Raw genomic sequence first — 12,500 nt, 5'->3', positions numbered from 1 at the left:
CATACACACTCACACACAGTCACACACACACTCACAGTCACACACACACTCACACACACACAGTCACACACACACACACACACACACACAGTCACACACACACTCACACACAGTCACACACTCACACATACACACTCACACACAGTCACATACACACTCACACACAGTCACACACACACTCACAGTCACACACACACTCACACTCACACACACTCACAGTCACATACACACTCACACACAGTCACACACACACACACTCACACACACACACACTCACACACAGTCACACACACACAGTCACACACTCACACACACTCACAGTCACATACACACTCACACACAGTCACACACTCACACACACTCACAGTCACATACACACTCACACACAGTCACACACACACTCTGAGCTTTATTTTACTCACTAAAACATGACAGAGCTGAAAACACACACTTCGTATGTGTCGTTTAGCCTAGCTTAGCACAAACACTGGAAGCAGAGGGAAACTGTTAGCCTAACAATCCACCTTCCAAGCTAATCACTAATTACATGCTAATGCTGAGCTAACAGGTAGCACATGCGTGTAGGGAGGTTTTCTGTTGAAAACCAGAGCGTTTTAAATTTTGATGAAGTGTTTTTACTGTGTGAAGACGGAGTGCTGTGAGCACTCAGGTGTGGACAGAAGTAAGTGGACAGCCTGAGGCCCAGCTCCATATGAACTGGACAGGGAGGTAACTTCAGCTGTCCACATACTTTTGTCCATGTGTCTGTTACCTGCTGCTGTGTGATGAGTCACTTCCAGCTCGTAGCCGCTAGGCAGCGACCTACACACACACACACACACACACACACACACACACACACACACACACACACACACACACCTCACCCCTCCCCCTCTGGTGGTTGCTCAGGTGATCTGAGAGAGAGAGAGAGAGAGAGAGAGAGAGAGACAGAGAGCTGGTCTCATCTCTCATTACCTTTCAGTCGGCGGCAGGATGTGGACGCAGCTCCTGGACGAGGGAGACGCCGTCCGATCGGACCTGATTGATCAGATCAATCTGATCGAATGATTTGTGGATTATTGGATCTTTGCGGGGGGGGGGGTCACTTGGAGGACTCTCAGAGGATTCTTTGAAGGATTTAAATCTTTAAAGGAGATAAAACACGCCGACCCATGGCTGGATGCCTGGAGGCCCCGCCCACCTCACAGTGGATGGCTGACATGTCATCGTGTGGAGAGCCGTGATTGGCTGCTGTTGTTAAGGTTTGTCTCTGATGGGATGTTTGATCCTGATGATCAGCTGATGGATAGCCGATCAGGAGGATTCTCTGCCTCAAACGCAGCGCCATCGGGCGACCCGCCGAGGACGACGATCGTCACCTGAAGGTCGTCAGAGACGGCGGTCCCCAACCTGGGGGGCGAGTCCCTTCCAGGGGAGGGTTGCGGTTGAGTTATACGGTTTTAAAGAGCCATCGTCTGGGTCCACCTGAAGATGTTTCCATGACAATGGTGAGCGGACGGTCGGCGGCGGCGCCTCGTCCCTGAGCTCGTCAGAAGTCGTGTTTTCGTTGTCTTGTGTTTTTTGGGTTTTTCTGGAGACAAGTGTCTGGTTGGTGTTTGTGGTTGTTCGTGGTCACTCTGATGTCCCCGCCGCTCACCGGGCGGCTTCAGAGTCATGTGACACGCTCACACATATACGCCTTCACATAACCCCCCCCACCCCCCAGTAACAGCTGGAGGTTTTTGTTTGCGTTAGAAGAACGAGTGTGTTCCTCATCCAAAGGAGAGAGGATGACGGCACTGGGGGGGCAATGTGTCTTTGTAAAGGGGGGGGGGGGTTAGAGGGGGAGGGTGTGTGTGGGGGGGTAATGCTCTGCGACGCGTCGTCGCTGCTGCTTTGTGTTCGGCTCCCTGAATGAACACAAAGGCTGCAGACAAAACAGCTCTGTGACATCAGCAGGTCACAACGGCGGGGGTGGAGCGCTCCATCAGACCTGCTCCATCAGACCTGCTCCATCAGACCTGCTCCATCAGACCTGCTCCATCAGACCTGCTCCCAGTCACCAAACACAGCCGAGTTATGAGTGTCACCAACATACGGAGCTGCAGTGTGTGTGTGTGTGAGTTAGTGTGTGAGTTAGTGTGTGTGTGTGTGTGTGAGTTAGTGCATGTGTGTGTGTGAGGAACAAAATGGTGGATGGTGTTTTCAGACTGCGTTGCCCCCGGTGACATCTGCCACTCTGCTGCAGTCATGTGACCCGGCTGGCAAACAGCACAGTGAATGTCTTTTGTTCGGGGGGTCAGAGCTTCTCTGTGTCTGCCCGCTGCCCGCCGACACTCCCACCGACCAATCAGAGTGCAGAGACACCCGACACTCCAACAACCTGCTGCTGCACACTCAACACTCACATTTAAGGTGGAATTACCCCCCAACAGTCAGAGATAGTAGAAACGGTGAATGGAGTTTGGTTTGTTGAACTCTTTGCCTTTAGATTTGTATGGAGATGTATTGAATGAAGAAAAACCCTGTAAAAGCTCCTGAAAATATAAAACCTTGTAAATTAAATAACTTTTGGTTTAAAGGGGAACCCTAACCCTAAGGGGAATAAAAACAAATATTTGTTCAGTTTGTAGTTCTTTTTTGTAGTTGTTTGTGATGTAAACAGGAAGTTCTTCAGACTGATTTGTAGTTTTTTATTGAATCGAATGAAGGACGTGCAGCTTTCTGCTTCTTCCTCCTCTGTTGCAGGTCAGAAATGCTTTCAGCCAAAAGCCAAACAGCACAATGGCCGTGGGTGTGAGGGGGCGAGGGGGCGGGGGTCTGGGGGACGGGGGGAGTTAAGTCGCTGAGTGAGATCATATTATATCCCCACATATACCTTAGACCACACAACGAGCATTCACATCTCACTTTTCAGCCCCGTCTTTTCTTCCCGCTGATCACACGGGGCATTACTCGGCTGAGCCCCCCTTAAACCCGCCCGTCACACCTCTTATTAAAGCTGGTTTTGTCCCACGCCCTGCACCCCCGCCCCCGTTCTTGGTATTCAGCCCAGGTCAGCAGATTTCGGCCCAGCCCACCGTGGCTCCCCTTTTTAATTTGCACCTGTTGTGCAGTTGTCCGGGAGGCGAGCGGCCCAGACAAAGATCATATTATGAGGAGATAAGCTGCTGCTCCTCCCTGCTCCTCCCTCCGCTCCCTGGGAACCTGCAGCCGCTCCGACGTCAAGCTTTCCTGTCCGGAAACAGCAGCACATAAAATCTGAAAATCAGCCGGGAAGTTGCTCCTCGGCTGGCGGGCCGCCACTGGTTCCCATGATGTCATGGCGCCCCCCCCCTTTGGTTTACATCCTCGTGTTCATGTTACGCTGCAACACTTAAACACAAAACCACACGTTTGTCTGTCGCTCAGAGTTCAGACCGGTCGCTCCGATTGGTGCTGCTGGGTCAGTTAGCAGATATTGATCAGTATTATTCTTGGTAGTATTGGTTATTGATACGTCACCAGGCTAGCTCTTTCCACCTGTTTGCAGTCTTTATACTAAGCTAAGTGACCTGTCTTCTGCTGTTTTTCCAGTCTTCATGCTAAGCTAAGCTAACTATTGCTACCTGTTTCCTGTCATTTTGCAAAACTTGCTGTTTCCACCTTTTTTCAGCCTTTATGCTAAACTAAGCTATTTGTTCCCACCTGTTTTCAGTATTTATGCTAAGCTAAGCTAGTTGTTTCCATCTGTCTCTAGTCTTTATGCTAAGCTAACCAGCTTCTGCTGTGGTTGACCAGTAACACGGTATGTGTACATAGTCGTCCTGGTCCTGGTCTTAAGGTTTCTGTCTGTTGGTGTTGCAGTGCTGAACTATGACAACGTGGTGGAAACCGGTTCAGAGACAGACGAGGATGACAGGACTTTGGTCTCAGAGGACGGCGGCCTTACCACCGCCCCCAGAGGAGCAAGAGGAGGAGGGGATGATGAAGAGGCGGGCAGCCCGGCCGGCGTGCCCCCTCTGGAGGCGTCGCCCCGGGTCGCGCACGCCCTGCTGTCCTATCGAGACCAGGAGGCCTCGGAGGGCCGGGACGGGGTCCAGAACCCTGGCTGTCGTTGGAGACTCGGAGACGACATCAACGGACACCTGAACGGCTCTGGTGAGTCCCCGACCACTCACAGCACGGCCTATGGAGCTTTTGACCACATCACATGAGCTTCAAAAGCTCCAGAAAAGACACTCACTGGATCTGCTGGTGATCAGCTGCGGTCAGGACGGACCAATCAGAGCCAAGTGCTTGACAGGAAGCACAAGGAAGAGGAGGTGAACTAAAGTCTGTTCTGTGTCGTTTTGTTTAACAGCTGACAGGAAAGAAGAGTACGAAGCTGTCGGTCCAGAGGGGTCACTGCAGCTGGCGGGAAACAGTGCAGGTGAGATCACATGATCATCATATAATGCAAGGTCAATAAAATAAGTGAAGCTGTAGTTTCCAGCTGTTGTTGTGAAGGGGTTCCTCAGGGCTGCATCCTGGGTCCTCTCTGCTTCACATGCATGTGTTCTGTATTCACCCCATAGTGACTGCTGTTGTGGGTGTTCAATCATTTTTCTCATGAATTTGTGAGTTTGACCTTTATGACACCATATTTAGTTACGACCGTCCTGATATGCCACCGTAGTTTTCTCTGTAACCTATAAACTCAATGAGTTTTTGTCTTTTCCTGCCATAAATGCATCTCCTTCTGTATCATGTGAGTCCGAGCTTGTGCTCGTCCTCTTGGTGGGGGGTCATGTTGGGGTTGGCAGGTGTAGATCTCATGACAGTGGACACATGTTGCAGTATGGTTCATACAGTTGTTGAAAAGGTCAATAAAAGAAGTGAGATTTCTAACAGTTGTGATGGGGTTCCTCAGGGCTCCATTCTGGGTCCTCTCTGCTTACATTCATATATGTTAATAGTGTGAATGCTGCTGAACAGCAGTTATCCTCTTCTTTATTATTGGTGTGAATGCTTTTAAACCTTTTAATATATTCATTCAACTCTCTGGGCTGAATGTTCAAATCCTCTTCAACTTCCTCCACTTAAAGGTTATAGCTTCCTCATAGCGATAAAGGTTATAGCTAGAGACTCCATTCACTTGATTACTTGACATTTCTTTTAACCAATCACAGGACCTCCAGCTGTTTCAGTGTAACTCAGCTTGTTGATTTCTTTCACAGTTTTAGTTTCATGCTTTGAGTAGTTGAAATGACTCGAAAGGAGAAATACAAATACAGACCATTTACCATTTTGTGACATTTGACACACAGAAACACGCACATGGTGCATTCATAGGCAGTAGGAAATCCCGCCACTCAAATCATGGAACCTTAAACCAACAGGCAGCAATGCAGTGTGGCGTCAGCTATTCAGCAGGCAGCATTCACACTGCAATTTCTAGTATTCACTTTCCTCTCTGCTGCTTCACAGTGTAACAAACATCTTCCTGCAGATGATCATGTTTTTTATGCCACACACTCTTTTCTCATTTAAGTTCCGAAAACTAAATGTTTGGTGTTTACAAGCTGCTGTGGCCCTGAACTCATCGCAGTTTGTTTCCTGCGACCAGTGAAGCAACTGGAGGGCGTCTCTGAGCTGGACGAGTACTTCCTGAAACGTAAACTGGAGGAGGGTGATGGTCACCCGGCAGCTATTGCCGAGTACCTGCAGCGCAGCGATACTGCCATAATTTACCCAGAAGCCCCAGAGGAGGTGACAAGACTGGGCACGCCCGAGGCCATCGGACAGGACGAGGGCGAGCACGGTAAGACGAGTGAAATAAAGAAATCCACTGAAAACAAAAAGCACAGAATATCCAGCAGTGTTGTGCTGCAGAAACAATGAATCTTCTAGTCTTTATTTTAGAACCATTTAAACAGGAACATGCTAACGTGCTAACAGCACCTCCTGCGACAGTGGGCGACATAAAGTGGTGAATAAAAGCTGCAGGAGGTCGAAGCAAAAGCCGACTAATCATAAAAACAGATTCACCGAAAACCAGTGGTTGTTTACCCCCACTGACCGACCTTTGACCTCTGTCTCTGCAGACCTGCTGTCCGGCACACCTGACGACTTCGCCCAGCTGCTCACCTGTCCGTACTGTGACCGCGGCTACAAGCGGCTGACGTCTCTGAAGGAACACATCAAATATCGCCACGAGAACAATGAGGAGAGCTTCGTCTGCCCGCTGTGCGCCGACACCTTCAGCCATCGCACGCAGCTGGAGCGTCACATGACCACACACAAACCTGCCCGAGAACAGGTACACCCCCGCCGCTCTTCTTCTGTGGTGCTGTTTCTGTATGTTGGTGCTTTACGTCGTAGACGTCATCTATGACTAAAACACGTGTGTAGCACTTTAAAAAACAGCCTCGGATGTGGAGTTCTTACTGTTCGTCTGAGCGAACATTCACACTTTAAAACATTGCTGCGACAAGTAAAACTGTCGCAGGTACTTTGGGCGTCAGGACGAGTCTCTGGTTTTCTTCATCCTCGAGTCTGTGAACTGAATATTTTGGGGTTTTAGGAGCGTCAGACCTTTATTTTCCAAATAGAACAGCCTTTATTGTCATTGCGGTACAATGAAATTAGGGCTGAAAGTGCCCAGTCCCCCCAGTCCCCCCAGTCCTCCCAGTCCCCCCAGTCCCCCCAGTCCCCCCAGTCCTCCCAGTCCCCCCAGTCCCCCCAGTCCTCCCAGTCCCCCCAGTCCCCCCAGTCCCCCCAGTCCTCCCAGTCCTCCCAGTCCCCCCAGTTCCCCCTGTCCTCCCAGTCCCCCCAGTCCCCCCAGTCCCCCCAGTTCCCCCAGTCCTCCCAGTCTCCCCAGTTCCCCCAGTCCCCCCAGTCCCCCAGTCCCCCCAGTTCCCCCAGTCCTCCCAGTCTCCCCAGTTCCCCCAGTCCCCCCAGTCCCCCAGTCCCCCCAGTTCCCCCAGTCCTCCCAGTTCCCCCAGTTCCCCCAGTCCTCCCAGTCTCCCCAGTCCCCCCAGTCCCCCCAGTCCCCCCAGTTCCCCCAGTCCTCCCAGTCCCCCCAGTTCCCCCAGTCCCCCCAGTCCCCCCAGTCCTCCCAGTGTGACCAGCAGCACGACGAGCCCTTTAACCTTGTTCCTCTGCAGTAAAAGCTGCTGTGAGAGATCAGCTCGTTTTAAACGTCTCAGCAGTGTAAAGATAGTTCAGGGTGTTAAACGTAATCTAATAACAAGCTGCAGCTGAATGTTTCGCCTGTTTGCTGCCGCTCAGCATCCAAAACTCACATTAGAGTCGGTAACTAAGAGCTCAATCATTCCATTTACCAATTACACTGTGATCATAATGAGATTTCCTGAGTTAAAGCCGGCGGCCTCAGACCTCCTCAGATCATACCTGCCCCCCCCACGATGGTCTAACCAGCAGCAGATGGTCGTTTTCCTGCTGGTTTAAACAACCGTAATCCCCAAATGACTTTAAGTGACTGTTTATTTGTGTACTTCTTCAGAGTTAAACTGTTAAAGGGAGAACCTGCTACGTTTAGTGGAGCAGGAGCCTTTAGTCACAATAATAGTGGATTTCTATCAGTCTTTAGTCCAAAATCCTCAACTCTACAGATCCGAGCAGCATCTTTATTTTTCCAGCTGAATAAAGGCTCTAAATCACAAGAGGTCTGGTGTTTTTAACCCTTTAAACAGGCTGCAATGGCACCAAACAGCTGTTCTATCGCTCTCTGCACACACACCAGACTACATTCACTAAAACAGGGGTTTTAGCTGTCTGTTTGTTTTACTGTGTGACTTTGGTGTTTAAAAGGGCCAGTCCAGATCCAAACACAGTGTTTTAACACTGATTTTATGAATGGAGTCTGGTGTGTTGTGGAGTATTTAACATCTTCTGCACACCTTCAATATTAACCTGCTCTGACATGATTCCATTGGTGAATGATAAATAATACTCTATAATAATGAACTTCTCAGAAAGGAGGCATACAAACTAGTACTTTTACTTCTGGTATGCAAAGTGATAATATTCATGTACTCTTACTTCAGTCATAGTTTGAATTCAAGACTTTAACCTGTACCAGAGTCAGTTTAGACTTTACTTCACAGCGTTACTGTAGTAGTACTGTAGTAACAGACACAAACAGACACGGAGTTCACAGGAGAAAACCAAAGATCCAGTAAAAACAGCAGCAAAGCTTCATATGTGACGTGGTGTGACTGTGTGAGCAGACATGTTTGATCTGTCAGTGATAAAAAGCTTCTTACAGACATTTAAACACGTTCATGTCGCAGCCTGACCAGCCTCAGTGTTAAATTCGGGCCGTTTTGGCAGCCTGCAGCGGGGCGCTCTCTGTGACTCAGCAGCACGGTTCAAACCTGACTTTTTGGCTGTGGGGATATTTTTAGGTCGGGCTGATGATTCGGCACCTTTTGTTCCCCTTTCTGGTGTCGTCGGTTTGATTTCAACTTGTGGAAACAGATGAAACCTGAGCCGAGAAGAGCAGGGACATTTTGAATTGAGTTCTGCGTGAGGCAGTGTTTCTTCCTCTGCATGTGAAAGCAGCGTGTGGAGCTCCCACTCTCTCTGGGGGGGCACTCTGTTTGTGCTTGTTTGTTTCTGTATTTGCATTTCAAACCGAGGGAATGCACCTCCACGACAGACTGTTACCTCTGCACAGAGCCAGCCCACGCTGCTTCTCAGAAGCAGCCTCACAAAAGCAGCATCTCTCACATCTGCTCCACTAAATACTATTAAATTCCCCGTCAGCTTCTCTTCCCACTCGCCCTCCAACACTCTGCTGTCTGTCTCTCTCTCTGCAGCCGCCGCCGCTCACAGAGGGAGCTGGAAACCGCAAGTTCAAATGCAGCGAGTGTGGAAAAGCCTTCAAGTACAAACATCACCTGAAGGAGCATCTTCGCATTCACAGCGGTGAGTCGGACGCTGGATGACTCACGGCCTTTTCTGAAGAGCTTCACAGCACAGAGGCTCACACATCAGACAGAAACCAGAGAGATTTAATCTCTGGGGGGGGACAATGTCTGATGTCAGTCAACAGAAACAAACACACAACGTGAAGAGAAAAGTACCTGAACATGAACATGGGGGGCGGGGGGTTATTCTGCAGCAGCGTTTAGGGTCCAACGTGTTTTCTGTCGTATCAGGACACACATGTGAAATTAGAATTCTGGAGAGACTTTTATAATATATAAGATGTAGGATGATATAAGATAATAAATGTAGAAACAGAATGAGTGTGAATAAACATCAGCTGTAAGACTTTGAGCTGTAAGACTCAAAGTCCAGAAAAGGATGATGCTCTGCTGGCCGTGTCTCCATTCTATTGTGTTCCACTTTATCTCTTCATTTTATTTTACGTTGTTCAGTTTTATTAAACCTGCTGTTATACATGTTGAGCTACATTAGAAATGATGGCATACTTGAGCTAAATGATAATAAATAAAGATAAAAGATCCCCACAGTGGGTTACTGTTAGGGCAGCTCCAGAGACGTTCTATACACAATCATACAATAGTTATAAACGTTAGCGTTTCAGAAAGTGACCAAGTCAAATCATCAGGAGCCAGACTCTTAACTGATCGACCAGCTGATCCGTTTGATGATCCTGATCGAAGCTCGTGTTGTGTTGCAGGTGAGAAACCGTACGAATGCTCCAACTGCAAGAAGCGCTTCTCCCACTCCGGCTCCTACAGCTCCCACATCAGCAGCAAGAAATGCATCGGCCTGATCGCCGTCAACGGGCGAGTCCGCAACGGAAGCAGCGCCAAGCCCGGCTCCTCCCCCAACTCTGCCACCTCATCGCCCGGAAGCCCCGCCCTCGCCCAGCTCCGCCATAAACTGGAGAATGGGCGGCCGCTGGATCAGCAGGGCCAGCTCGACATCAAGACCGAGCCAACGGACTTCAACGAGTACCGGCTGCTAGTGGCTTCCCAGCACGGGTTCAGAGGGCCGGGGGTGTACCTGAACGGCCGTAGCGGGAGCCCCATGGGCGTCCATGCCTCCTCCCAGAGCCCCCTCCAGCACCTGGGAGGCGTTGGCCTAGAGCTCCCCCTGCTGGGCTACGCGGGGTCACTGGGGAGCAACCTGAGCGAGGTGCAGAAGGTGCTGCAGATCGTGGACAACACAGTGTGCCGGCAGAAGATGGACGAGAACCCAGAGGAGCTCTCCAAGCTCAGGGCCTACATGAAGGAGCTGGGTGCCCAGATGGAGGAGCAGACGCCGGCCCGGGGCCACGGCAGCCCCACTAAGAGCATCATCGACTACACGCTGGAGAAGGTCAATGAGGCCAAGAGCCTGATCGACGAGTCCAAGAGGACAGCGGACGTCAAGAAGGAGCGGCTGAACCCCTTGGCCGACCTAAGCGGTGAGGAGAAACCCCACGACAGCCAGAACCAGTTCCTGCCGTTCTCCTGCCAATACTGCAAGGAGGCGTTCCCCGGGCCGATCCCGCTGCACCAGCACGAGCGCTACCTGTGCAAAATGAACGAGGAGATCAAAGCCGTCCTGCAGCCAGCGGAGAGCAGCCCCGCCAGCCGCCGGAGGGGGGTGACCGCCGAGCTGCCCAGCACCGAGCGCGCCACCAGCCCCGCCCACCCTTTCAAGGACCACGTGTCGGTGCTGAAGGCGTACTTCGCCATGAACACCGAGCCCAACTCAGACGAGCTGCTCAAGATCTCCATCGCCATCGGCCTTCCTCAGGAGTTCGTCAGGGAGTGGTTCGCTCAGTGGAAGAGTCAGAGCCACCACGTCGGCGGTCTGAGGAGAAAGTCGCCCCCTCCCGATTGCGGTGGACCGGACGCCAGCCACAGCCTGAGCCAGTCGCCGATGTTGCTGCCTGCTGTAGATTTACACGGAGGCTTCACTAACGGCGACGCCACCCACAGACTCGCGAAGGCCAACCGGCTTACAGCCAGCAGGCCAACGACAGCGGACAAACCGCTGGACCCGCCGGACCACCTGAGGAGCGACACGCCATCGCCACTGAACCTCTCTTCGACCTCCTCCAAAAATTCCCAGAGCAGCTCTTTCACCCCGAACAGCCTGGCCTCTGAGGACGCCATTGGTGACACGCCGCTTGATCTGTCGCTGCCCAAACACGTGGCGCAGAGGCGACACCGGCCCAATGGTTTCACCATTGAGCGCAACAGTGAGGCGCCAGGGCAGGAGCAGGGTTTCAGGCCTTTGGACCTGATCAACATTAAGAAGGAGGTTGTGGGCTCTGACGGCGGCGGTGGCGGCGGCGGTAGGGGGAACGCCGTCCACCAGCTGGAGAAAAGCACCAGTCCCATTTTTGGGATCAATCCCTTCGCTGGCGGTCCCGTCTACACCTCACTACCGCCTCATGGGGCGTTTCCTCCCCCCACCTTCATGTCTCCGGCCCAGGCATCCATCCCCGGCCTCAGGCCCTACCCAGGCCTCGACCCCATGAGCTTCCTGCCCCACATGGCCTACACCTACGCCACCGGGGCTGCCACTTTCGCCGAAATGCAGCAAAGGAGGAAATACCAACGGAAACCAGGTTTCCAGGTAAAACTCGCCAATCTGAATATTTTAACAACTCCTCGAACCTGAAACTGACTAATGTGGGTGTTTGTAGGGTTCAGGGTTTGGTAGATAACAAGTCCTTCCTCTGTTTGGTGCTAACCGGTTTAAGCTCTCAATTAAAATGTCTCATTTGAGGATCTGCAGCCTTCACGGTGAAAATAAATCACCAGACAGACAGGAGCAGTTGATGCTGCTGTGTGGGAGTGTGTTTTAAGGCGGTAAATCAACGTCATGAAGGTGATCGGAGAGAGGACATGAATATAAAACAGTCTCACCACAAGGTCCATCAGCAGGTCGGCTGTCAGTGTCGACGTTACGATTTTTGTCAACTTCTGCTGAGTTTAAAGAGATGAAATAAATTAACAAATAAATAGGCAAAATATGGGAATTAGAACTCCCCTGTTTCTCCCCCTGGTCCTCTGTGTCCTCATCCTGGTGTCTGAGTGACTGGTAGGTAGTAAAAGGAGGTCGGTGACATTTGAACGTGTTTGGCTCCACTGCAGTCGTCTGCTGATGAAGGTAGAGTGACGGGGCTGAAAGCTCTGGGTGGGTGTGGTGGTTTAGTCAGTGAAGGCGGTTTCAGGGCGTTCGAGGACCGGCCACACTCCCGTTCACCTGATATCAGAGCGTCTTTGTGGCCACGCCACCCCGGCAGCCCCATATGTCTCCTGGATGAGGGGGACTTACCGGGCGGGGCCTTTAAGCCCCGTCCAGACGTGGGATCACGACGCCGGGGGGGGGGGGGGAGCAGGAGGTGTGGACAGGTGCGGGATTACTGTGTGTTGTGTGCGTGTCTCAGGGCGAGCTGCCGGACGGGACGGCGGACTATCTGTCGGGCCTGGACGACCTGACAGACGAGTCGCTGCTGTGCAGGAAGAAGATGAAGAAGACTGAAAGTGGTATGTACGCCTGTGACTTGTGCGACAAAACATTCCAGAAGACCAGTTCCC

General features: G+C 51.4%; 1 protein-coding gene across 3 annotated transcripts in view; it reads left to right on the top strand.

The window, feature by feature from the left end:
- Positions 1-12,500, top strand: part of zeb2a (zinc finger E-box binding homeobox 2a) — a 51,851-nt gene that overhangs the window by 32,939 nt on the left and 6,412 nt on the right. For 2 of the 3 annotated variants that reach the window (XM_070837728.1, XM_070837727.1), the window contains 7 exons: positions 3,850-4,143; positions 4,346-4,414; positions 5,591-5,785; positions 6,069-6,283; positions 8,808-8,916; positions 9,638-11,532; positions 12,350-12,500. The exon at positions 12,350-12,500 is cut by the window's right edge and continues 27 nt beyond it. In XM_070837728.1, the coding sequence (XP_070693829.1) occupies positions 3,850-4,143; positions 4,346-4,414; positions 5,591-5,785; positions 6,069-6,283; positions 8,808-8,916; positions 9,638-11,532; positions 12,350-12,500 (2,928 nt within the window). The remainder of the gene's footprint in view (positions 1-3,849; positions 4,144-4,345; positions 4,415-5,590; positions 5,786-6,068; positions 6,284-8,807; positions 8,917-9,637; positions 11,533-12,349) is intronic. The other variant, XM_070837730.1, reaches the window with a different exon arrangement.

This window comes from Pempheris klunzingeri, chromosome 10 (genome assembly GCF_042242105.1).
Source record: "Pempheris klunzingeri isolate RE-2024b chromosome 10, fPemKlu1.hap1, whole genome shotgun sequence".
Taxonomy (NCBI): Eukaryota; Metazoa; Chordata; class Actinopteri; order Acropomatiformes; family Pempheridae; genus Pempheris; species Pempheris klunzingeri.
Note: the sequence above shows the minus strand (reverse complement) of the source record. Positions and strands in the feature narration are given on the sequence as shown.